We start from the raw sequence: 24,059 nt of genomic DNA on the forward strand, positions 1-24,059 counted from the left end.
ATGACAAACTGCACAAAGGTAATGCCAGTCTCCTTTGACTTCTGTCCAACAAAAGCATCGTTCCTCTCTTGTGAGCAACTGATGTATGAGTGATGGAGAAAAAGGCATAAAATAATTGCCCTCTCTCAGGTATGGAGCACTTAAGGAAAACCTCTGCACTTTTTATATGGATGTCCAGTTAATGTTGATAGTAAATATAGATCAATTGACGCAATAAATTCCTCTGTGTGTGCTGCACTGACTGACATTGAAACTGAGCTCTAATGCTGCAAAATCTGTAGTTCTGTTGTTCAAGAACTACAGGCCATTTCATCTTGGATTTCTAATCTTCTGGGTAGGCAGGGAGTGTGCTAGATGAGTATTTTTGTCACCTTATGCAATGCTCTGGCCAATAAAGTCATAGCAATAGGCTAGCGTGGTGATACACGACAACATGGGCGTGGGCATCAGAAGCTCTCCCACAATGCATCCTGGTACATGTGGGCACTGTTGGCACATCTCTGTGAGCAGAAGAACTCAATTTTCCTGGTCAATAAGGTACACACTGAGCAATTGATTTATTCAATTGACTATATTTACCATCAAAACTGACTGGACATCCACATGAAAAGGGCTGAACTTTGTGTCCTGGCTGCTTTGTTTTATCACTTTCAAAACAAACATTCAGTCACAGTGGATTTGTTTCAAATAAGCATACTGTAAATAGATAAACTAGAATATGGACTAAATAACTGGATTAATATTTCTTAAACGAATGGAAATGAAATGGAAAAGTGAATGACTAATATGCATCATACTGCAATTATTCTGACCGATATGTCATTTTCACTGAAAAGAAAGAAAAAAGTGAACGATGATGATGAAGTGATTTTTGCTGTGGTCTGTACCAAACAAGCACATTCCCTTGCATCTGAAGAATACGTTTTTTTATCAGGGCATCTCTGTAGCACCACAATACTTTATTTATAATGGTAGATTAAGACAAATTTTACCTTTTGGATATTGCACTTTGCCATACTGCGATGCTGATAATATTTCAAATAACTGTGCAGCCTTAAATTTAACCAATAGTCACTGAGAAATTAATCAAGCAACTCATGCAACTTAAAATGTCTGCCACTAAATTTGCTCTGTGTGTAGAACGCAAGTGGTAAGACATATGTTTAATGTTTCCTCTTGGAGCACTGAATGCGACTCACAGAGGATTGGCAAAAGTCAAATGTGTCTTGGCAATCTTAAATGGGATTCCTTAATTAACTGGTATACAGTATGTCATGATTTTATACATACAGGTGTGTAGCTATAAAATTAATATGGGCTGCATGCTTCATAGTGTAGCCTTGGCCTGTTTTCCACACAGAATACTTTATTAGTGCTCATATATTGGGAGCTTTTTGGTTTTCTCTTAAAGCCACTGTTGAACGTTATCCAGTATATCTTACTTGGAAACATGCTTTTGTTAATATTATGTCTAAACAAAGAGCAGAAGTGAGAATCACCTCTAGACATGATAACACCTACCATCTTGCCGTCAACGGTGTATAGCCTTTTGACAGCTCCAGAGTCCAGCTTAATGGCGTCTGTGATGTCAGTCATGACTTGCTCAAAGGTATGTGCAGTCTTTTTGTTGAGCAGGATCCGTACGGCCTTCCGAGGCTTTACTCCACTGCGGACAATGGTCACCAGCTTGGGCTTAATATAGTCTTTGCTCTCTCTGGTCTCTGGACTTCCAGTCTTGGAACTACCAAGAGACGAAGGATCACGGCTGGACACAACAGTCCTAGCACCAACTGACCAGTTGGGATTTACATTCTTTGTGTAGTCCAGCTTTTTATAGGGCTCAATGGATGCACAAACATAGCTCTCTCCTGCAGAAAGTCAAATAAACAATAAGCGATTTTCTTTTTACCCACAAAAGGGACGCAAAAAAACACAAATCACAGGATTGTGTAACATGGCTACTTCTGTTCTAAAATACTGAGGAAGTCATGCATTTTGTTTTAATCTGAATCAGATTTTAAAGGACCATTATGTAGGATTTAGCAGCATCTAGCAGTGAGCTTGCAGAATACAAAAATCTCATTTCACATCCCCTTTCAAGTGTGTAAGAGAACCTACAATGGTTGCAATATTTGCAAAAAAAATGTGAAAGACCCTATTTAGTAGGGGTGTCACATTTTCAATATTAAATTGAAGGTTGATTGAAATGAGCTTTCACTTTCAATAACTGAAACCAAAGACAGAATCCATCGATTCCATTTTTTTTCTCTGCACCCCCACCTACTTGAGGTGTCCAGCAAGTGTCCAGAAAAAAAAAAACAACTCAAAGACAACACAGTGTAGCTTATCCGTTATTATATCACGCTTGATATCATAAGACTAGTTGTCTATGAATAAAACCAATGATCTGTTGATATTTACAAATCAAGATTCGATAGTTTAATAGCCATCAGTGCTAAAAAAAAAAGTTTAAATCAGAAAATTTAATTGTGACATCAAAATTGAGATTCAAATTACATTGAGGATTTGAAGAATCTTGTTCTCCTGACTATTTAAAACCAGTGTTTTGCTTGTCTGTTCTAGGCTACTGTAGAGACATCACTGTGTAACAATGGCAGCCTCTGTGGAGTATGTGCATGAGTATTATATTCCAGTTCTGCTATATTCTGCCAATAAATCCATATAAATCTTACACAATGGACCTTTAATGTTTGTGGAGTCTGTAACTTAAATTATCTCACATTCACAAATGAAATCTGGGGCAAACAACAGTTCAGAAACACTACTCACCTTCCACCAGCTGGTCCATGTTGGTGATCCTTGTTGTCCCATCAATGGTGTAAATGGTCCGCACCCCCTGTGGCAAGTTGACATTATCTGACAGAGACCTTGTGAGGTCAGCCAGGAGTGCTTCTATGGACCTAAATCTCTCCTGAGAAATGGCATACACAATTCCTTTGAAGTAGCGGTCCCCATTGCGGTAGAAACGAATCTTCTTGGCCTTCTTTTCTGAGCTCAGTGCTTGCAGTGTCCTGGTTCTGTACAGGCTGCAGTGAGCGCTATGAGTGGGACTTGGGAGCCCATTCCCTCTTGAGCCCCTTCGGGTATATCTCTGAGCCTTGTCCCGCTCATCAAAGTGCTCCAGCTCCATGACTGTGTAACGCTTTTATACCCTAAATAATACAAGGAGAAAGCTTAGTATTTGAATAAGCTCTTTAACTTGAACGTACATAATACATGAGAGAAATTAGGCTCTCTGTCACTCTACTAGCTAACACTCCTGATACAAGCACTGATGCTGCTACTGATGCTGCTTATACACACATTATGAAGTAACATGTCACACCCATTTCATCCTCCCCGGTGTGGCTCAATTCAATCTTTACTGCAATTAAATTCACATGCATTTGCAATACATAGCACATTATTTGGAGTTCCTGCCTGATAGATTATTGTAATAGGCAAAAATAATTACAATCAATTTAAAACAGCAAGAAAACAGAACATTACAGGACATATGGATTTCCTTATGGTGCAGTCGCGCTTACCTTTGAGGTGAGGACAGGACAGATGCAGTAAAACGTGTATCCGTGTGTAATGACTTATCTCAACGAATCATTTATTAATTTGATGCCTTTTACTTGAACCATGCGTCCCTTTGTTGCCCTGTGATGGTGCTCTCTCTCTGTCTGTCTGCCGTGTGTCTACTCTGCTCTGTGTTCACATGCAGAGAGGAGGCAGGGCTGTAGCCGGCGTCCTCCACCCTCCCCTCCTCTAGTCCTCTCTGCCATTGCAGTGATTTACACCGAACTGCTCGGTTGTCAGCACTCGCCGTGCACGCTGCTGCCTGAGCGCTATCACAGTGCGTGTTAATATGATGCACGTTCACGTTGAGGTTGCTTGAATAACCTCCACTGGGAATATTTATGTAATAAGAGAAACAAAATCAAATAAGCACTATTCAATAATTAGCTGACAATCACGGAAAAGCTTTTCATAAGCTTAAATCTAACTACCACTCCAGTTGCTTCTGCTTGGGTGGCAGGTGTTTCCCATAGCAACAACACACTTCAAGCTAACCGCACTTTGAAGCTAACTAAATAGCTAGCTAGCAAACTGACTGAAAATGTAATGGGTTAAAGTGACTACAGGCAAGTATTTTTAAGATGACTTCACCTCTTCTTACTTCATTTTTTCATTTTACGCAGCAGTTTTTATATTTATGCAATATTAAAAACAATAGGCTCACGTTCACACAGGGTTTAATGAGCTTAAAGCTAGCACTCCAGTCGTTTCTGGTTGGCTGGCATGCGTTTCCTATAGCAACAGCACGGTTCAAGCTAACCTTAGTTGACCAGCTAACAAGCAAACGCTAGTTCGTAGAGTCGTAGAGACTCAAATTGTACGGGTTAAAGCGACTACAAACGAACATTTTAAAAATTAATTTGTCTCCTCTTACACTGAGTGTTTCCTTTTATGTAACGCTAGTTGTTAATTGACTTACCATTTTCAATAATCATGTAGCGTTAGGTAGCTCAGTTAATCCTCAGTTCCTCTAAACTAGCTAAACCTAGCATACAGCCCTTTCAAACATTTCAAACAGATTTTATCCTGTTTTATTATATATACGGTTATAATGTTAGTCATTTTTGCTACTAAATAGGTTAAAAAGTCTCTACATGTGATGACAAGAAGTATAATGATCCACAACTTTGATGCCCCCTCGTATCTGAGCTGTTTGGACACAAACGCACACAGGTGTGGGTCGGAGACGTGTGATTAATTGGTCATGTTGAGAAGGGAAGCCTTGAATTGTGAAACTCTCGCGAGATATGTACGCGGTGTTTCTTCACAGTACACATTGTACAAACAAATTGTGTTTTATAAAGTGATCGCGCTGTAGTTACAATCAGGGTAGGTTTAGAGACAACAACACTAGGTTATGGTGAGGGAAAGATCATGTTTTGGGTGAAATGATCACTCTCGCGAGATCTTTCGTGGATCTAGAGTTTCCCTCTAGATAAGATCAAATTAATTGGTTCAGTTTTCTTCCTCTTTGGGTTAGGCTGTCTTGACACTACATTGGTGGAAATGCTGCCTAATACTCCTTATTATTATACTCCTTATGACAACTAGGTCTTTTCTTTTGCAGGTAGAATGTTTTTTTGCCATTCCCATTGTTTTTGTAAAATAAGACCCCCTCTTCTTTTCCCCATATATTCTTCCATATTTCTTATCATGGCTTATTTATGATTTCAGTGTAGTCTCACAATCAGTACTTTCACACTCATACATGTAGGAACCCAAATAAAACACAAAATTGGTGTGACGAGCACCTGAAGGACACACACAGAAATCTAATAAATATAATTTACGTATGAGCAGAGGACCACCTAATGGGTAATTTATACATGTTTTGTATCAAAATCATCACAGCGGATTGTCTTACTTTTATAGGTCTATCTCTTGCATGGATACCTGATGTCGAAGAGGGTCCATAGGACACAAACTGTACTTTTATGGCTGTCAGCATTTTTGAATTTCTTCAACCTGATGCAAACAATTACTTAACCACAGGGCTTTCATCCAGCTGGCCTGTCGAAGACATAATTTACTTATCCTCAAAGTTTGGAAGGTTATTGCTAAAAAGTCACAGTTTGCTGACCAGGCTATGCAACTAAAAGATCTTAAAATAATGGACAAACTGTGTTCAAAGGTTGACTGAATTTTCTCCATTGAACAACTTTTGCTTCTATCTTAAAGTATTATGAGGGCATAAATCTGTTTTCATTGTGACTTTGTTCCCTAATACAAAATGAAGATGATATACTCTAAATATTCCCTTTTAAAGTTTATGGACACATGCTCACAGTCTTTCTCATACAAGTTTTCAGTGAATACTGTGGATGTAACCTGGGTATTTAACCTTCAAAGCTCATGACGTGTATGATAACAACTAACATATTTGGGCACCAATTATTCCATATTCATTTATTATCATATGACACTTCAGCAACTGAGCAGTAGGAAAGGAGTGGTGTCTGCTGTACAGACCATTATATTGGGCTATATACATAAAATGTACTTGAACACTTTTCATCTTCACTTGTTTAAAACTTGATATGTAAATCAACTATTTTGAATATAAAGGAGACATCCGTGTAGATTCAGGACTGTTTTTGCCTGCAGGTCCAAGACTGAGCTGAAAAACGAACCTCCTAGCGGGAAGTATTACACCTCTTCTAAAAGGAAAGTGAGCTCCAGGCATTTCTTCACTCTTGCCAAGAAGAGAAATGGAGGTAGGACTTGTCAGATTGTTTCATCAGAGTTAAATCTGCTGAAATTTTTGCTTTTTATTCAGTCATGGGCATCTTTTACATTATGTGTCTGTGTGTGTTATAATGCTAACTTTAAGAGAATTAGATGAGTGGTAAAACTATCAACAATAGGGTGGAGGACTTTTAGCTGTCAGCTGCTACTTTTTTTTTACTAGGTAGCTAAACATAACAAAGTTTACCAGCTAGCTTAAAAGTTAGAATGTTATATTGTTTGTTACCTAGTTAAAAAGGTAGTTAGCCATGTAAAACCTTATCATTTGTAAGTTCAGCATTAATACTAGATCACATTTTAAATTGGAGTTTAAAGTTTTGGTATTACAGAATTAAATTTAATTTCATTTTAGAGTAAATGTCAAACCAAGTTTTAAATAGAGGTTTAAATGTAATCTTTTTTTCTGCAAGTTTAAAAGTTTGCAACATAATTTCAAGTTAAGCCATGACCCAGCCTTAATATCTAGTTATTCAAAGGTTAATAAAGCAGTTCAGCAGAATGTGAGTTTGTTGAAAAACATACCAACAGAGTCACTGAGACTGGTAAAGTTGATTTTTAATTTTTGAAAAGTGCTACATGGGGATTTTTTGTTGTTGTTGTCACAGAAAAACAGTCAGGCTAAAGAGGAATACCTCACAGAGCCAAGTTAGCTGTTAAGATGAAGATTTAAAAATCTTTTAAGAAAATGTATATACTTAATCTATTGTTTTTTTGTCTATTAATGTAGTTGTATGCTTACAATCTTGGGATAAGAATTGACTTCTTTCAGAATGTTTCTTGCAGTGTAAGATTGATAACATAGTATGTAATTTCAGAACATGTCTCAAGAACATGCACTCAGCAGATATGTGAACATGTAAATCAGCCATCTGACAATAACCAGTCCTCTGACAATGGATCAATTGCTTCCTCCAGCTGACGACCTGACCGCAGTGCATGCTCCACCAATACTGTCGGACAAATCGGCTGTTCCCTGGGGGACAAACGCTGCCAGTGTGCCAGGATCAATTTCTCTCTGCCATGTTTCAGTCAGCGAAAAATGACTGGATGAACCCGACCTCTGCGTTTGTGAACCCCACTTCATGTGCTTTTCCTATCAGCACTGATCACCTGCACTGTCTTACATATTTAAGCCATGTGTCATCATGGGATGTCACTCCTGACCTGGAGGATCCTGTTGCTCTCTCATCAGCTGATTTTGGCTGAGCCTGCAGTCCACCTGAGCAGACTACAGAAACAAACCTCATTGTACCCTCAATACAACAAAGATTGATTCACCTCTGGTTGGCTCAGCTGACAGTGTTTAAGCAGATTTTTGGAACTGACCATTTCCATTTCAAAGTGCAACTTTGAGATGTGATGACTTGTCACCTGAGAAATCAGTCAGTGTCAGATGCTCCAGCAGAGTGACCTCTGTAGTAGCAGCCCTTGACGGACAGTCAAAAGGATGTAGTCTGGCCATTTTGGCTGAATTTGTTATTGGATGGTAACTTGTATCTCCCTGAGGTTATTTTTTATAAACAGTCCTTTCACTTTACATTAAAAAAAAAAAAATAATAAGATGCAGATGTTTATTTCATGTTGATTTATACTTTGTACGTTTAGTCGTTCTCTCACATGATATTGAGCTAAAGCTCAAATATACCAAATCTTTATCTCTGAAATTAACATATTGAAAACCCAAATTGGAATTTTATTCAAATTATTTTCAAGATTAAAATCTGAATTTAATTTGTATTGAGGGACATTCTATGTGACTTGGTGGCACAAAAATCCCATTTTAAACCCCCTCAAAAATATTGGAATAATCTATAAACATGAAATGAGTTCTTCCTCCACACTTTCCATTCATTTCTGAAACTCTACAAATCCAAATGAAATGGATGTTAGAATGATGATGAATGAATGAGAAATGTAAACAATCATTTGGATTTTCCTCTGTTGATGTTCCTGTTTATACAATTTACAAAGTAAACGGTCAGTATGGTTGAAATGCTCTCAGTAAAATGTTGTAATCTATACCGCCACTAGGTGGAGGTATTAGGCTAACAAATTCAAGATGGCGATTACTGGATTTAAAACAAACAGAACTGCTCGAATCCATGCTGCTCCTACCACACAGTACAAAACCTTCAAAAATACAGAATGTTTTATTTAAACATTTTTATTTTTTCAGAAAGGTTTCAGACAGGCAAGAAATCTCAATCTGCAACTAGAGCACTTGAAAGCCATCTGAAAATTACCTGCCGAGGTCTTAAAGCTGGAGTTTAAAAAGAGACAAACCAGATCACTCGGAAAAAAATAAAGACTACCTGGTTTGGAAACAAAGTTAGCATCACACTTCAAAATTCACATTTTGTTAAATGCTTTGTTCATACATGAAAATAATAAAATCTAGATTATTATTATATGAAACACTATAAACATTAACATTTTGAAGATATTTGAAATGCAGAAGACAGCACTGATGATTGTAGCAGACCACAAAAAACAATCAGTTTTAGACTCCTCAGACATACAGTTTAGAGGCATAATCAACACTTGAGTAAACCTCAGTCATATGAGTGAAGGTCTAACAAAAATACATTATAGACTATATTTAGTTTTACTGGTTCAGTTTTACAAAACATTAGATTTTTGCATATCATTTGAGATTTTTAGGCACAGTCAGCAGCAGTGATGACTTCCCATTTTAAACACCACAGGGAGAAACAAAGTATAGCAGATACACTTTTGCCTTTAACAGTTATATCTGAAAATATTGATAGTTTTTTTTTTTAAATAATTTATTTAAAGTATCTGAATTGCACTTACCCTACCAGGGGAAAAACTCAAACACACAGATGGGGAAAGGTTCCAGTGTCGAGTTAACAAGTCAATGCTTTGTCAGTACAAAGGGCAGTTTAATTGGTATCTTCCAGGTTAAGTGATGATACCTGAATGTTACAGTGTGTTAAAATATATAGTACACCCCAAATTTGTTTTAATTTGGGTTATATAATCTGCTGTTTTTCTTCATTTAGGTCCACATACCTCATTTTAAATAAAGATAAAGTGCTTAAGAGCTGTATCAAACTATAGGAAATGTGTATTACAGTGGTTATCTTCTGTGATGTCTTATAAATATGGAATATTAAATATAGATTTTTTGATATAAGAATACAAATCATGCTTTAAGGCGTTACTGAGGGAGTGAGGCAGGGCACTACCAGCTATTTGTCCGATTTCTCCACTTGCTTCCCATTCTCTGGTTTTTCCTGAAGCTTGTAGTCTTCCAAAATGGCCTGGGCCGTTTGCCTGCCAGTCCTTTTCACCACAGCTTTGATGCCCAGGTTGTCAACGTTGAAGGCAGTGATACCGACATTAATGGCAGAATTGACAGCGTGGTCTGTGGCTTGTCCCGCTGCTGCTCCGTACCTTCATCAGAAGTCAGATTGGATGAGAGGTCAGAACGAGGGGCGGGAAAACAGAGGATTTGGGGGGGGATTGATTAATATGCAGTGCAAGGATTACAAAGATGTCATGCTGTATGGGAATTTTAATGAGAGGATTAAACCCATGCAAGTGCACAATCTTAAATTGAAGGACCAGTGTGTAGGATTTAGTGGCATCTAGCAGTGTGCTTGCAGATTGCAAACAACTTGTGAGAGGCCGCATTTGGAGCGTTTGGTTTGTTCACTCTAGATTACTACAGAAACATGCTGGTGCAACATGGTGACCTCTGTAGAGGAGGACCCACACCTTCTATAGGTATAAGGGGTTCATTCTAAGGTAACAAGAACATAATGATTCTTATTTGATACTCTAATGAAAACATACTTCTAAATATATTTTATTTTTGCCATATAACCTCTGTAAATCTTACACACTGGACCTTAAAGAAATTTCTGACTGCCAGAATGTGACTTTTAATCATGTTTCCACTATGATTCAGAAAACTAAGGGTGAGCAAGAATGGTACTTATAATTTATTCTCACAATATCAATGTATGCAAAAAAAAAATATATATATATATCATGCTGTGATTATTTTGAGATATTGTGATTGAATATCAGCTACAAATTTAGTGAGAATTGTAATATTTTGCATTTCTTTGCCACAGATATAAAAAAAATATAAAAAATAATGTGATTTTTGCTGGAATCTGTACCAAAAAGCCTTTATCTGTGATTTCAATCCTATTTTGACTAACTGTTCAGCCCTACTGTGTATTGAAACTGAATTCAGAAATCATTTAATTATAAAAAAGCTTGCTGGGAAAGTTTGATTAATCCTGTTAATTAAATAGCAGGTACTTAAAGGAGGGAATCGTGAACTTTTTGACACTTGACAAATATAAACTGTTTCACAATATATAATGGTATCACCCACCCAATCAATAATCAGCTCTATTGTGTAGATATTTTGCTCATCAATGGAACATGTAGCACTAACTCATAGAATATGGGAAGATTTTAAAGTAAGGCAGGACAGAAATGTGAATCTTCCTTTAGAAACATTTGAGAAATCAGTGAAAAGCAGCTCTGTCTTGTGAATTACCACACAGTGGAGGGCAGTGAATTAGCACAGCATAGGAGGCTTTAGAGAGATTTGTGCAAAAAGAAAATGATTGCAAAAAACACAGTGGAGTTAAATAGCTGTGTATAATTAGGTAGAATTACATTTCTCCTCATTAGGTGGGTCAAAGATGTTTTGTAGACCCCTAAATCTGCAAGGCAAATTGAAAAGTAAAATGAGTGAGTGCATGTTTGGTTTTTGCATGTATAATGCAAGAACACATTTGCAACTTACACATCAAAAACCTGACTAGCAAGCAGTGTAGAGCATATATTTGTGTTACTTTATATTCAAGCAAGTGAAAGTGGTTAGACATGTAATTTAAAATACAAGGGAAGACTTACTTATGTTTTACAGTGGTGACTGTCTCTGCTGCTACACTCGTCGTGATGTTCTTTGCTGCTACTTCCAAACCGGTCCACATAGTCGCAAATCCTGGATAAAAATACACAAAAAAAAACAAAACAAAACAAAGCATGATCGGTGCATTTTAGAACTCCTCTTATAAAAAAACTTCTTAGAGAATATAAAATGCAGATTCACTCTACCTTGCACTCCACTGGCAGCCACCACCATGGCTCCATCTATGTTGGAACGCCCATCCTTGTCTTTCCTCATAGACTCTGGGATCAGCTTGCCTCCATGTTTTTTAACATGTGGGGCCAACTCTCGACCCACACAGCCAGCCACCGTACACACTCCATCCACTGTTGCAACACAGCATTAGTCAATTAGAGGTCTACTGTCAAATAACCACACAAGGTCAGTAAAACATGCTGACTGAGGACAACTTAGTCACCTAGAAACTGGCTGACTTTGACCGCTCCCCCCGTCGCTTGCTTGGCAACATGGAGACCTTTGGTGACTGTGGGGCTGACGTGGGTGGGTTTGTCCTCCGGAGTGATGTGTTCTCGGAGTTTAGATGCTCCTTTGTGGATGGCCTTGCCTGTGAACTCGGCTCCTTTCACCAGGCCCCAACTCAGCCAGGACGCACCTGACAGGACAACAGGATCAGACAGAGTTAGTCATGCAGTGTCAAGTCTTTCCTAACTAACTGTGAACAAACTAAAGCATAAAGATTAGAGATACAACAGATCTCAATGTCCTGCATGCAGGAATATCTGATTGGTTACACAACAGGGGGACTAGCTAATCAACACTGACAGCTATCAAAGACACCGGAGTTGCTCTGGTGAGCAGGCTGAGTGTGTGTTGATGGGAAGCCAGCAGATATTGACAAAGTTACAATAACTACCTTTAAGATCGGCACGCCCAATTTCCCAGTTACACCACTGAAAATGCTCAAAATTGCAGTCTATGGGATTTCACTCAATTAAGACAAAAGCAACAACTTTTAAATCACTCTTGCCTCCACTAATCATTGCACTTCAGAGTAAAACACAGCACACATCTGTCTTGTCTTTTCACTGCAAGTCTGCAGCAAGATTTATGGAATTATTACAACCCCGATGCCAAAAAAATTGGGACGCAGTGCAAATAAAATAAAAATGGAATGCAATGATTTGCAAATCCTTTTCAACCTTAATTCACTTGCAAACTATAGAGAGACAAGATATCAAATGTTAAAACAAGGGCAACAAATATACGTTTTCCAAAAAAGTTGGGACAAGGGCAACAAAAACACTGGGAAAGTTGTGAAATGCTCAAAAAACATCTGGTTGGAACATTCAACAGGTAAACGGGTAAAATTGTTATAGGTGTCTTGTTCATGATTGAGTATGAAAGGAGCATCCTTGAAAGGCACAGTCGTTCACAAGCAAGGATCGGGCGAGGTTCACCGCTTTGTAAAAAACTGTGTGGGAGAATAGTCCAACAGTTTGAGAACAACATTTCTTGGGCTAAAGATAAAAAGGACCATCAAGATTGTTGCCAAGTTTCAGAAGTCAGAATCTGTGATGGGTGTTTCCGTGACATCATGGGTTAACTGTCACATCTGTGAAGGCCCCAATAATGCTGAAAAGTACATATAGTACTTGAAGCAACATATGCTGCCATCAAGACATCCTATTTATGGATGTAACTGCTTATTTCAACAAGACAATGTCAAGACACATTCTGCAGGTGTTACAGCAGCATGGATTTGTAATAAGAGGATGAGGGTACTAGGCTGGCCTGCCTGCAGTCAAGACCTGCCTCCCATCAAAAATGTGAGGCACACTGTGAAGCAGAAAACACAAAAACACAGAACCTGGATGGCAAAGTTGTATATCGAGCAAGAATGAGAAAGAATTTCACTTTCAAAACTTCAACAATTAGTGTCCTCAATTCCCAAATGCTTAATTGGTGTTGTTAAAAAAGATGATGCATCATGCTCCTGTCCCAACTTTTTTGAAACGTGTTGCAGGCATCAAATTCTGAAAGAGTGTATATCTACAAAAATGTGTAGTTAATCAGTTTACATTAAATATCTTGTCTTTGGATTGTATTCAATTGAATATAGGTCAAAACATTGCATTTTGTTGTTATTTATGTTTTACGCACCGTCCCAACTTTTTTGGAAAGTTACTTATAAAAGTAACAGCAGTAGTAGAAATGTATTTCACACTATAATGGTCAAATTTTGCAATTAATTTGCAGGTCACATGCATGCTGAACCATGTGGATTGATCCATACAGATCATGGATCAACTATGTTCTGTTACACCACAAATAAAGATATTTTAAGGGGTAATATACAGTTTGACCTCACCTGTCAGGATTCCATTTGCCACCTTTTCACTCCACTCAGGTAGAGGCTTATCCTCCTCTGTCTCTGTCTCCGCTGATACAGTCTCCTCAGGTGTAGCGATGGACACCTTCTGACTGAGATTAACAGTTTCTGCAGCTTCATCTGGAGCCTGATCATACAGACACATCAGTTAGCTACTGACAGACAACATGGGTTGAAAATAAGACCTACTTGTAAGTCAAAATCTTTGGACAACTTTGTACAAGCTGTACACATCTCCATTCAGATGCTTGCCTCCAAGTAACCTCCGAATTCACACAATAGTTCCTCTCATTCCTCTGTGCTTCTTGTTACAATGTGCTATTTGTTTGCCATAAAGAGATTGCCATTCTAAAATATCTCTGCGCCGTCAGAACAGTCTTCCTTTGTGCTGAAAACCTCAAATCTTCTACTGGACCGAAAAATAATAAACAACATGAAAGTGCCTACTTGCTGACAGGGAATGACATCCATCAGAGAAGTGAAATAGTCTGACTGCAGACATTAGAAATGACCTTGTTTGGCATCGATCTGAGCCAGCGTCTCTACCTCCATCATGGCTGAACTAGCACTTGTCTTTCAGCTGAAGCTCGGAGGTTGTTCTAACTGCTGCAGATAAGAGCATTATGGCTGATTAATTCTCCTCACCTGCCTGACTCAAATCCCCACAAATGCTGAGGCAGGGGGAACCTGAAGAAGTGTGCCAGCTCAGAAGTGAGCATGAGCAAGAGTTTCACGCCAGGCAAAAACACTGAACGACTTTGGAGTCCTCTCAGTCTGCAGCCTCAAAGCATCACGTAAGCAGCAGCTACCATTGTTTTCATGGGAGGGACAGATTTAATATGTGCAGTGTTTTCTGCGCGTGCAGAATTTGTTTGTGACGATAAACTAGGAAGAGGGTGGAGGGTGTTTCAGTAAGGACTGCCAAAACAGCAGTGAAATCACAAGTTAACTAACCATTGCACCACTGCATTTTGGCACATTTTGCTGACTGTCTGCACTTTTAACTGCATTTCAACACAGACTTTATAATTTAAAAAAAAACATCTTGATGTCAGAGCACATGTCTATTTAGATGGCTACCCTGACCTAAACAGACTCTTATGTGTGGGTAAACACCAGTTTGTTAAGTCAACATTAGTTTCTGAAGCTAAGGCGTTCAAGTATGACATTAATATTATGGAACAATTAGACTGATAGGTGGAATCTCAGCTTTCAAAGAACACAAAATGAAGATGAGGCTCCCAAACTCACATGCCTGTATCTACCAATAGGAACAGAGCACCCAAACTTTGCAGCCTCATTTGCCTAAAATAGCTCTCGTTGTCCCCCACTGGCACAAGAGGATTTGCCAGAAGCCATTGTGTAACAATTCTTCGGCGGCTACAAATATTTATGTAAACATATTTTGATGTAAAAACAGAAGAAATGCACTTGAGAACTCAATGACCCTGAGAAATTTCTCAGTGAGAAAGACAGGACAAAAATAAATGGTGTTAAGCTGGAGATGACCTGTATTGATTTAAGGTGATATATATAGACTGTTGTTCCCCAAAGAATGTCAAAATGTGTTGTGCTGTTGCAGAGCTGACAGCACATCAACACTGACCTGAACCCTCAGATCTGTCATCTGGGACAGCAGGTCCTGAAACAGCACTCTGTCTGCAGCAGGCAGTTCGGAGGACAGCACCACCCCCACATAATAGCCTGGAGCTGGCGCCATCATGTCCGGAAACATAAACACACCAGTGTTACACAGCAACACTGGAGAGTCCATGGCCATGAGAGGGTAGAGCCAGTCACACACCTGCCAGGAAGCAAAGGAGAGGTTAAAAGACATAAACTTGAAGCTGGAAAAACTGACAATACAAACTCTAAATCCAAAAAAGTTGGGTAGCTGAGTAAAATGTAAAGACAGAATGAAATTATTTGCAAATTATTTTCAATTGTATGCAACACAAAGGAAATGTATTTAATCTTCAAACTGATACACTTTACACTCATTTTGAATTCCACCTGTTTGGAACATTTCTGGGTAAACAGGTTAACTGATAACAGGCCATGGTATTGTGATTGGGTGTCAAAGGGCCTTCCTCAAAAGGCTCAGTCATTCAGTTAAGATTCTGCCCTGCAAAGTGAAAGCCATATACCAACAACATCCAGAAATGCCAACTATTTCTCTGGGACCCAAGCCCATCTGAGATGGACTGAAGAACCCACATTTCAAATTATTCTCTGAAATCATAGACGTTTTGTCCTCTGGGCTAAAGAGGAAAAGGACCATCAAGACTGTTGTCAGCGCTAACTTCAAAAGCCAGCCTCTGTGATTGTTTGGGGTTGTGTTGATGCCAACGGCATCATGGGTAACTGTCCCATCTGTGAAGGCCCCATTAATGCTGAAAGATACATACAGGTTTTGGAGCAACATATGCTGCCATCCAGACAATGTCTTTTTAAAAAACTTCTTATTTCAGCAAGACAAAGACAAGAAATATTCTGCAAGTCGTACAACAGCATGGCTTCATATTTCATGTACTAGACTGACCGGCCTGCAGTCCAGACTTGTCTTCTACTGAAAACGTGTGGTGAATTCTTGAATGAAACACCGGACTGTCACATAAAGTCATAGTATACATGCCCTTGTCCTCAGCATGAATGTATACTTAGTAAAAACAATAAAGTTAATTATTTTGAACATTAAATATATTGTCTTTGTACTGTATTCAATTGAATATAATGTCAAAAAGTAGATTTGCAAGTAATTGCATTATGTTTTTATTTACATTTTACACAGCAAGTGAAGTTTTTTGGAATTGGAGTTTGTAGATAAATGTATGATGTCAGAATGATGTGTACCAGCCTCAAACTTCCTATTTATTTCTAAATAATGTGCCCTAATACACAGCATAGTACAATGATGACTGAATTTACATTGAAGTCAAAAGTAAGAGGGTAAGAGAGAAAAGATCTGGCTAAAGTACAGATCTTTTTCAAAAATATAACCTCAAAATGATGAGCCTTACAAGTCTAATGGTGATTCTAATTAGTGTGACACAGTGAAGCGTCTGAGAGGAGACAAATCAGAGGACACTGTCTCCCTCTGACTGCTGCATGTCTAACAGGATTATAGGGCATAACAGTGTAAGCAGGGTTTAGATAATTACTTGCACTCATGTGAGTCACTGCTGTCACCCCCTGGCAACACCACCTGGGAAATTCCCCAATGAAGAGTCAAATTTCAGTCCCATGATGTACTAATGTCAATGTATTGGCTGTTTAAACAGACAGCAGGAAAAATAGTGTCCAAAACACAAAACAAAATTGCTCAAAACAGAATGAGTTGTATACATTAGATAAGCTATTGATTGATTTAGTCTTTAAACAAAAACCTGAGCTGATACGTTTACATAGCTGCATGTAATTTCTTATCTTATCACTTGTTATGGTGTTTACATATGACCGCCACATTCACAGACCAAACTAGTGGCTCAAGGCCTGATGGTCTGTACATAAGTTACAGTGCTACCTAAGTGTAGGGCTGGGTATCGTTTAAAGAATTAAGACACCAGTACCGTTACAGTGATAACAATACTAATGAAGTACTTCAATCAATCCCTTAGTCAAAAGTTCTTCTTTAGGAATAACATTTGTGGTGATTAGCTTCAAGCAAAACTATATGAAAAGTCATGTTTTTTTTTTAAATCTGGGTACCTAAAGGATTGAATGCATGTATCCTTTGACTGGAAAAGTTTTGATACTACTTCGTACTGGGTTATTTCAATCGATAACTTAAAGGTATTGACCACTGATACCCAGCCATATCTAAATGTGAGACGATTTATTTCTGTGCTTTTCATAGACTAAACTACATCAAGGAAGATGAACAAAAATATCTGATGAGGATTTCAGACTCATCTGTGAAACTGGACAGTTGTTTTCCATAATAACAGAGATAAACAACACAGAATAACTGTTAAATTGCTATGTTAACATTCTGCAAAAGTATTTTCATAAAACTAAGTAAAGATCAAAGGAGAGAAAAGAAGAGCTGTGTGGAGTCATTTCAAGCACAAGGAAGAAAAAAAAGCAAAAAAATTTAAGTGCAATTCACATATTTTCCAAAATTAATTTTGATTGTTTGAATGATGCTGACCAATCAAAAATGCTGCTAAAGTTCTGTGTGTGAAAGTTTGAAAAGAGAGAAGCAGCAGTATTGCATAAATGCGTCATATGTGTGTTTCTTTCTCCATGAAAGCAGAATATTTGTTTCATAGTTTGATCACTATGTTTTTAGATAACTAGGTTAAGCAAAGTGCATCTACACAAATGAAACAGAATAAAAATTTCATATCACAATTATGGTGATCAAAACTATCACGTTATCAGCATTATGGTGGTTTTGTTAAAGTGTACTGAAATTTTAAAAAAGTATTGATACACATACTGAAACTGCTTCACCAAGTTTAATTGTGAAAATCTTGGCATGTGTGATGTTTTCAATGACACAAAACAAAATAAATACATTAAAATATATTTATAACACAAAATATATTTTTTCAAATTAATAGTCATAACATCAAACTTTTTTATATGAGGAGGAAGTTAATGTCCAGTACATCATGACTGTAGTACTGTCTATGTCACACGTTATTATGTCCACAGTAGGGCTGAACAATTAACCAAAATTGCAATATGGCCGACTGCAATTTCAGAATATCATTTTAAATATTGTCATGCTGTCTATCTATTATATTGTACAGAATTAAAAAAAAAAAAACATTGTTGTTTGGTACAGGTCTAGGGCTGCAACCAAAGATTATTTTCAATGCAATTAATCTGTCTATTATTATCTCAATTAATCCATTTGTTGTTTGGTCTCTAAAATATCAGAATCAGCAAATTTAGTTGCATCTTTATGCAGATTCCTGCAAAAGAAAAATCAGAACATTCAAATTCTGTTAACTGAAAATAAAAGATGAAATGAAAAATTTAAATTCCCTCTAATGTAATCTAAGTCAGTCAAATCAGTCAAAAATAATCACAATTAGATATTTTTTCAAAATTGTTCAGCTCTACTTTTGACCCAGTAATGATACTGATCTGGGATTTCCCAGAAGATGACATCATACCCATAAACCCAATGGGATTAGGGCACAGAGTAAACAGTGCTCACATGATCACGTCCACAGGGTGAGGGACAGAGATCATTAACAAGCCTATCTCCTGCTGATGACTCACAGTCAAAGACTTCTTGATGAGCCGAGAAAAAAGGCTCTTACAAAATCAGGTAAAAGGGCAAAAGAATTTCCTAGAGACCTGGTGACACTGCAGTGGTGACATTTCACTTTTACTTGTTGCATCATGCACGGGCACAACAAGAGCTTATCTGGTTCTGAAAGTGCCTTCATGTGCTGGAACACTGGGAGAAAAAAAATGCGTTTTGTCTTACCTGCAGAAATGCTGGGGGTCGGTTGGGCATTCTGTCAGAGTGATCACTTGTAAACTTCACCAGCCGCAGGTAGCCCGGGTACGACGGAGCGCTCACTTGCCCTTCAGGTGTGACAAAGAATATCTGAACACCATGAGGGATGTACAGCATCTCCTCTCCCTCCTCACCCATACTCTGAGGAGATGGTGTCGAGTTAGATGTACGACTGTAGAACTCATCCCCGACCAACGACATCTCCCCTGCTTCTGTCCCGTATGAGATAGACAGGTGGCCGTCAGCTGCCTGAGGAGAGTACGCTGGAGGCTGCTCAACTGGAACCATGGGCTGTCTGCGAGGTGAGAGTGGGAGACCTTCGCTGCCGCCTGCAGGTCTGCCTCCTGCAGCGCCTCCTACAGCTCCATTAGCAGAAAAGAGGTTAGGTGGAGCGGGTCTCTCTGGCTTCTTTTTGGTGGGCAGTGCTGGGTAGAGACCTTCTGCAGACATGTCTGTAGCATCAGGGCCAGGTGCGGATCCAACGTCAGAGCTGGTCTCGAGTATGGCCAGGCGTGTGGTGATGTTGTTCAGCGTCTCCTGCATCTTCTGCTGCATCTGTCTGGCTGACTCCCAGGAGCTGCCGACGCACTCGTCTCCCCGTGAAGGCACACTGATGGCCCTGAGGAGGTGCTGTCTCCCTCGCTTGTAGAGCTCCAGGGCCTGTGTCTTATCTCCAGCCTCGTCTACTGTGAGTCCTTCATTGATGCACTCAAAGGCCCGCTCATAGCCATCTTTGATCACTTGAAGTCTGGCATTGTCGAATGCATCCTGTTTAGCTTTCTCCATTCCCTCTGAAACAAGACAATTGGAATTAGTTTGGCCTGAGTAATATAACAAGAGTGATATGTATCTGCAAACAGACACTTTATCAACACCAATAAGAAAACTACTCAATGGTTTCACTTAAATGCATTAAATGCAAACAGCCATGAAGACGCCCTATCATCTCCCTTCATAATGATGTGTGCTTTGAGTGACACATAAACAACCAATCATTCAACGGGTGTGTTGTTCAGTTGCATCATTGACATGTGACACAATAACAGGAACAGCATGGAGTGAGGAAATCAGTGCAGGTGGTGAGGAAATTGTTAATAAAAAAAAAACAACAGGTCAGGTCACCAGCATGTCTGGTTTTTTTTTTATAAAGTCTATTATCTGTGAGCTTTGACAAATAAAGTGGTTACATTCAGAGTAAGGTGCTTAAAGTCGACCAAATCAAATAATTGACCAGTCCTTGCAGCTACAATTCATTTATCTTAAGAAGCAGGAGAATTGTTCAACCCATAAAAGAACACTTCATCCATTTAATAAATTGGAGCCATTTCAATTCAATTAAAAAAAATAAAAATCACCAAATTTGGAGATACATGGTTTTTACTGAGCAGGAAGGGTATTAAAAATGTAATCTGAGAAGCACCTAGAAAGCTGTCAGGAATACAAAGTTAAATATTTCCCTCTAAGATGTAGAGAAGCAAAAGAAAAGTGAAAAGTGCAAATACCTCGAAATTGAGCTCAAGTATATTACTTGAGTAAATGTATCTAGTTACATTCCACCACTGGCAACATGAGATGACAGATTCTCATTTTAGCTCGAATTTGACACATCACTTTTAATACTTTAGATTCAGGCTACAGGTTATTATACTTACATTTTGCTATTTACTTAACTTCGGCCTCAATTTAACTGACCTGTCACCTTGACTGATGCAACGTTACCTGATTAACTCTAGTTAGTAATGTGCGTTTCCTTTATCTTGTGTAAAAAGGTCGCTGGAGTGAGCTAAAACATGCTAATGTTGATCATACCAACAGCAACAACAGCTAACGTCTCTGTTCACACTTGTTCATCTGTTTCTCCATGGCACAACTGCACCAAAAGCAACATAAATATAGTTAAGTATGTTAATATAAGTCAACACGAGTATTATTAGCTAGTTAGCATTAGCTGCTTCATTAGCTAACGGTATCCACACTTACCCCAGTGAGCGAAAAACTCCAAAAAAACAGCTTAATTAGCCAGTTAGCTGTGTTGTAGCTAACGTCACTTCTTCTGGAATCCTTCTGGCTATCTAATGGCGTTAACTTTAATCAGCAACCGTCTTCCTGAGTACAGTTGTGGTTTGTTGTTAGTCGCTGATGGACCTTTTAACTGCTCCCCCCAAACGAAAAGTAGTGAAGAGTCGTGACGTACTCTCTACGATGTCATACATCTGTCGCAAGCGTTTTATTTTGAAGTACTGACCGGAAGTATTGGCATGCTACCAAGGCAACATTGTCGCTACTTTTACTAATTGGACATGTTGTAGTTCGTCGCTTTGACCACTGGAGGGCAGCAAACAATCATCCGAAATGCACTGGATACGACGCTGGATGTAGATGAAAGTTAAAACTAGAATCTTCACTGCCATCTAGTGGTCATAATGAGGAGCTGCAGGAAATTCAAATTAGTCAAGTTCACGTCAATGTAGAACAACATACACGTCAGTGTATCAAGGAAACATACAAAGGAAAAAGTGTTAAACAAATACACAAATAAATACAATAACCGTTGGTGTGCTTGTCTTTAACTGGTGTTCCTGCTTGCATGTCTAGTTTCTAACTATTGGTTTCACAGGAAAACAAACTTCCAGTTTTCAGACAAACTTTCCAATTATTTCCAGTAATTACTTCTTTCGACAATAAAAGAAATACAAAACACGATATGGACGACTGCTACGAGATTCTAATCTAAAACCTGGTGATTATTATGATGGCATTCGACTCAATTATGCAGCGTTATATATTGTTTCGGCATTACTTTTCAGTTAAAATAAGGGGTTGCACCTAGTTTGACTCCTGCTACATCACTGCTGGATACTGGTCAGGGCAGTGACACATCTGCTTTATTTTACAAACCTGTTTTATGACAGAACATAGTTAAAACAATGAGTAAAAGAGGTTTCGTGATTTTAATGTTCCACGTTTGGGTGTAAGAAATTCATATAAAGAACAAACAAACAAAAAAGAAGAATGAAATATAATCATAACAATAATAATACACAAATAAGCAAATAATTGTAAAAGATGAAACAATTTTTTGTTTCCTTGGTGTATACTTTCAAAATACAGTAATATATATATCATGGTAATTTTTCTTAAGTGTTCCAAGACATCACCTCTATATTTATCAGTGGGATTAAACATTGCATTGTAAATTTGTACAAATTATCAATTAATGGCCAGACATGTTGATAAGTATATTCAATGTATGCAAATAGTATAAAACTCTCTATAAATATGTATAATGTAATATAAATTTAAAATACTAACATGTATTCTAACAAAGTAATTTATGTAGCGCCTGTTTTTCACGTGATGACAGATTGTTCACTGCCCTCTTGTGGTCACAGTACGGAACTGCAGCACATTAAATTAGCCATTTCGCCTTCGTCCAGATATGAAAAAAATACAGAGTTTTCTGGTAAATACTTAAGTAACTGCACTCACCAAACTAAATAGATCAGAAGCAAACTTTATCAGGAGTTTCAGCAGTAATAAAGAGATTGTGTTTAACGCCGACAGAGGTAGCCGAGGCAGAACAAGCAGTGATGCTAGCAAGCCTCGTCACGACTGATTAGCTTCAAGAAAAGTAATGGGACCTTAGTTAGCTTTAGCATGGCGCGAGAGGTAGACTACAGATCTACCTTTACCCTTTGTCAGATAGTAATAACAGTAAAAAATGACAGAACAATAATTTTTTTTACAGACAAATACCGAGTATTTATAATCGTGACACTTACTTATCTCTAGTGGTCACACTGTTAAACTGCAACAAAGCTGTCATTAAGCGACAATATGGACATGACAACATACAGCAACTTCCGGTATGTACTTTCACAATAATTTTACCAAAGTGAAGTAACTGACAACAAGTGGACACAATTATCATACCATTATGCTGATTGTCCTCTGGTGGGCTAGTGGTTTGTTTAGATAGCAAAGAAAAACAAACAAACAAAAAAAAAAAAAAAAAACGAAAAAAAAAAAGAGAAAGAAATAAAAACAAATACATCCTGTATATTTCTACTGAGGTTCTCTATGTTTAAGTGGCCACAATGGTGGCTTACAAGTAGTTCACTGCCCTCTTGTGGTCACACCACGGAACTGCAGCGCATTCAATTAGCCATTTCTCATTAGTACAGACAAGATAAAATACCAACCTTACCCGTAAATATTAGAAAAATACGGCCACTAAACTGAATCAATCAGAGACCAAAAGAATCATGAGCTTCATTTTTCAGTAGTAATAACAAATATATCCCGTTTAATGCTGAGTAGGCAGCGGTGCTAGCAAACATCACCTCTACTGATTAACCTCTAATAATAAAAGTAATGCTACAAGGCAATCGAGAAGTAAGTTAGCCTACAGCTCCTTCAGCTGCCTCCATCTGTCAGATGATAATAACAATAATAAATACAGAACAGATTAATCTATTTCGTAGCGTTTTGGGAGTCTGAGAGGAAGTATTTGGAATCATGAGCACTTACTTCCCTCTAGTGGTCACACCGAGGAACTACAACAATTAAAATGGTCATGCTAGCAACAATATGGACATGACCGCCTACTGCTACTTCCGGTAACTGCTTTCAAAATAAATTGACCAAACTTAAATAACGTAGTGGACACGAGCGGAAGTCGTTGTCATGCAATTGTTATGTTGATCATTCTCTCTCGATCTACTGCAGAGGTTCCCCATTTTTTCTCAGCTAAGGTCTCCTTACAGGAAAAGAAAAATGAACAGGGACCCCTGTAATGTATGTCTTTTGGAATAATTTGCCACCTTTTTTTTTAAAATAGTTAAACACTTTTATTTAGTTTTGTGAAAGAACACAAGAGAAATGTACTAGAAAGACATAAGACGTGTTTTAAAAATATTTGCACCATGTCAACATAAAATACCCCTAACATACATTAAATA

The 24,059-nt window shown here is 38.2% G+C and overlaps 2 protein-coding genes and 1 pseudogene across 4 annotated transcripts in view; 1 reads left to right on the plus strand and 2 right to left on the minus strand.

Annotated features, from left to right (window-relative positions):
- The window catches only part of dclk1b (doublecortin-like kinase 1b), a 26,349-nt gene extending 21,619 nt beyond the window's left edge, over positions 1 to 4,730 (minus strand). The window contains exons 1-3 of the mRNA XM_084717360.1: positions 3,549 to 4,730; positions 2,791 to 3,173; positions 1,522 to 1,868 (exon numbers count right to left, since the gene is read on the minus strand). Of these exons, the coding sequence (XP_084573486.1) occupies positions 1,522 to 1,868; positions 2,791 to 3,151 (708 nt within the window). The 5' untranslated portion in view covers positions 3,152 to 3,173; positions 3,549 to 4,730. The remainder of the gene's footprint in view (positions 1 to 1,521; positions 1,869 to 2,790; positions 3,174 to 3,548) is intronic.
- On the plus strand, positions 3,518 to 7,962 carry LOC146328362 (uncharacterized; annotated as a pseudogene).
- Positions 7,963 to 9,448: 1,486 nt separating this feature from the next.
- Positions 9,449 to 21,286, minus strand: spartb (spartin b). 3 transcript variants are annotated; one of them, XM_084717364.1, is made up of 9 exons: positions 21,079 to 21,286; positions 19,066 to 19,889; positions 15,226 to 15,423; positions 13,599 to 13,746; positions 11,688 to 11,882; positions 11,437 to 11,595; positions 11,233 to 11,323; positions 10,999 to 11,039; positions 9,449 to 9,751 (listed from the first exon to the last, which is right to left on the minus strand). In XM_084717364.1, exons 2-9 carry the CDS (start codon positions 19,882 to 19,884, stop codon positions 9,543 to 9,545), a joined length of 1,860 nt encoding a protein of 619 aa, XP_084573490.1. In that variant the 5' UTR covers positions 19,885 to 19,889; positions 21,079 to 21,286; the 3' UTR covers positions 9,449 to 9,542. The 3 variants fall into 3 exon arrangements, with proteins under 3 accessions (XP_084573490.1, XP_084573487.1, XP_084573488.1); XM_084717362.1 differs by having other exon boundaries at positions 9,485 to 9,747; positions 10,993 to 11,039; XM_084717361.1 differs by lacking the exon at positions 10,999 to 11,039 and having other exon boundaries at positions 9,449 to 9,747; positions 21,079 to 21,285.
- Positions 21,287 to 24,059: the final 2,773 nt, after the last annotated feature.

This window comes from Lutjanus erythropterus, chromosome 4, assembly GCF_056507025.1.
Source record: "Lutjanus erythropterus isolate fLutEry1 chromosome 4, fLutEry1.hap2, whole genome shotgun sequence".
Taxonomy (NCBI): Eukaryota; Metazoa; Chordata; class Actinopteri; order Lutjaniformes; family Lutjanidae; genus Lutjanus; species Lutjanus erythropterus.

Excerpts from the sequence above, each read along its gene's own strand:
- spartb (XM_084717364.1), bottom strand. The coding sequence starts at position 19,884 with ATGGAGAAAGCTAAACAGGATGCATTCGACAATGCCAGACTTCAAGTG. Across the intron at positions 13,747-15,225 it reads TGACAGATCTGAGGGTTCAG|GCTCCAGATGAAGCTGCAGA; the intron begins GTCAGTGTTGAT and ends CTGTATGATCAG. Across the intron at positions 9,752-10,998 it reads CTTTGACCCACCTAATGAGG|GAAGGTACGGAGCAGCAGCG; the intron begins AGAAATGTAATT and ends CTGACTTCTGAT.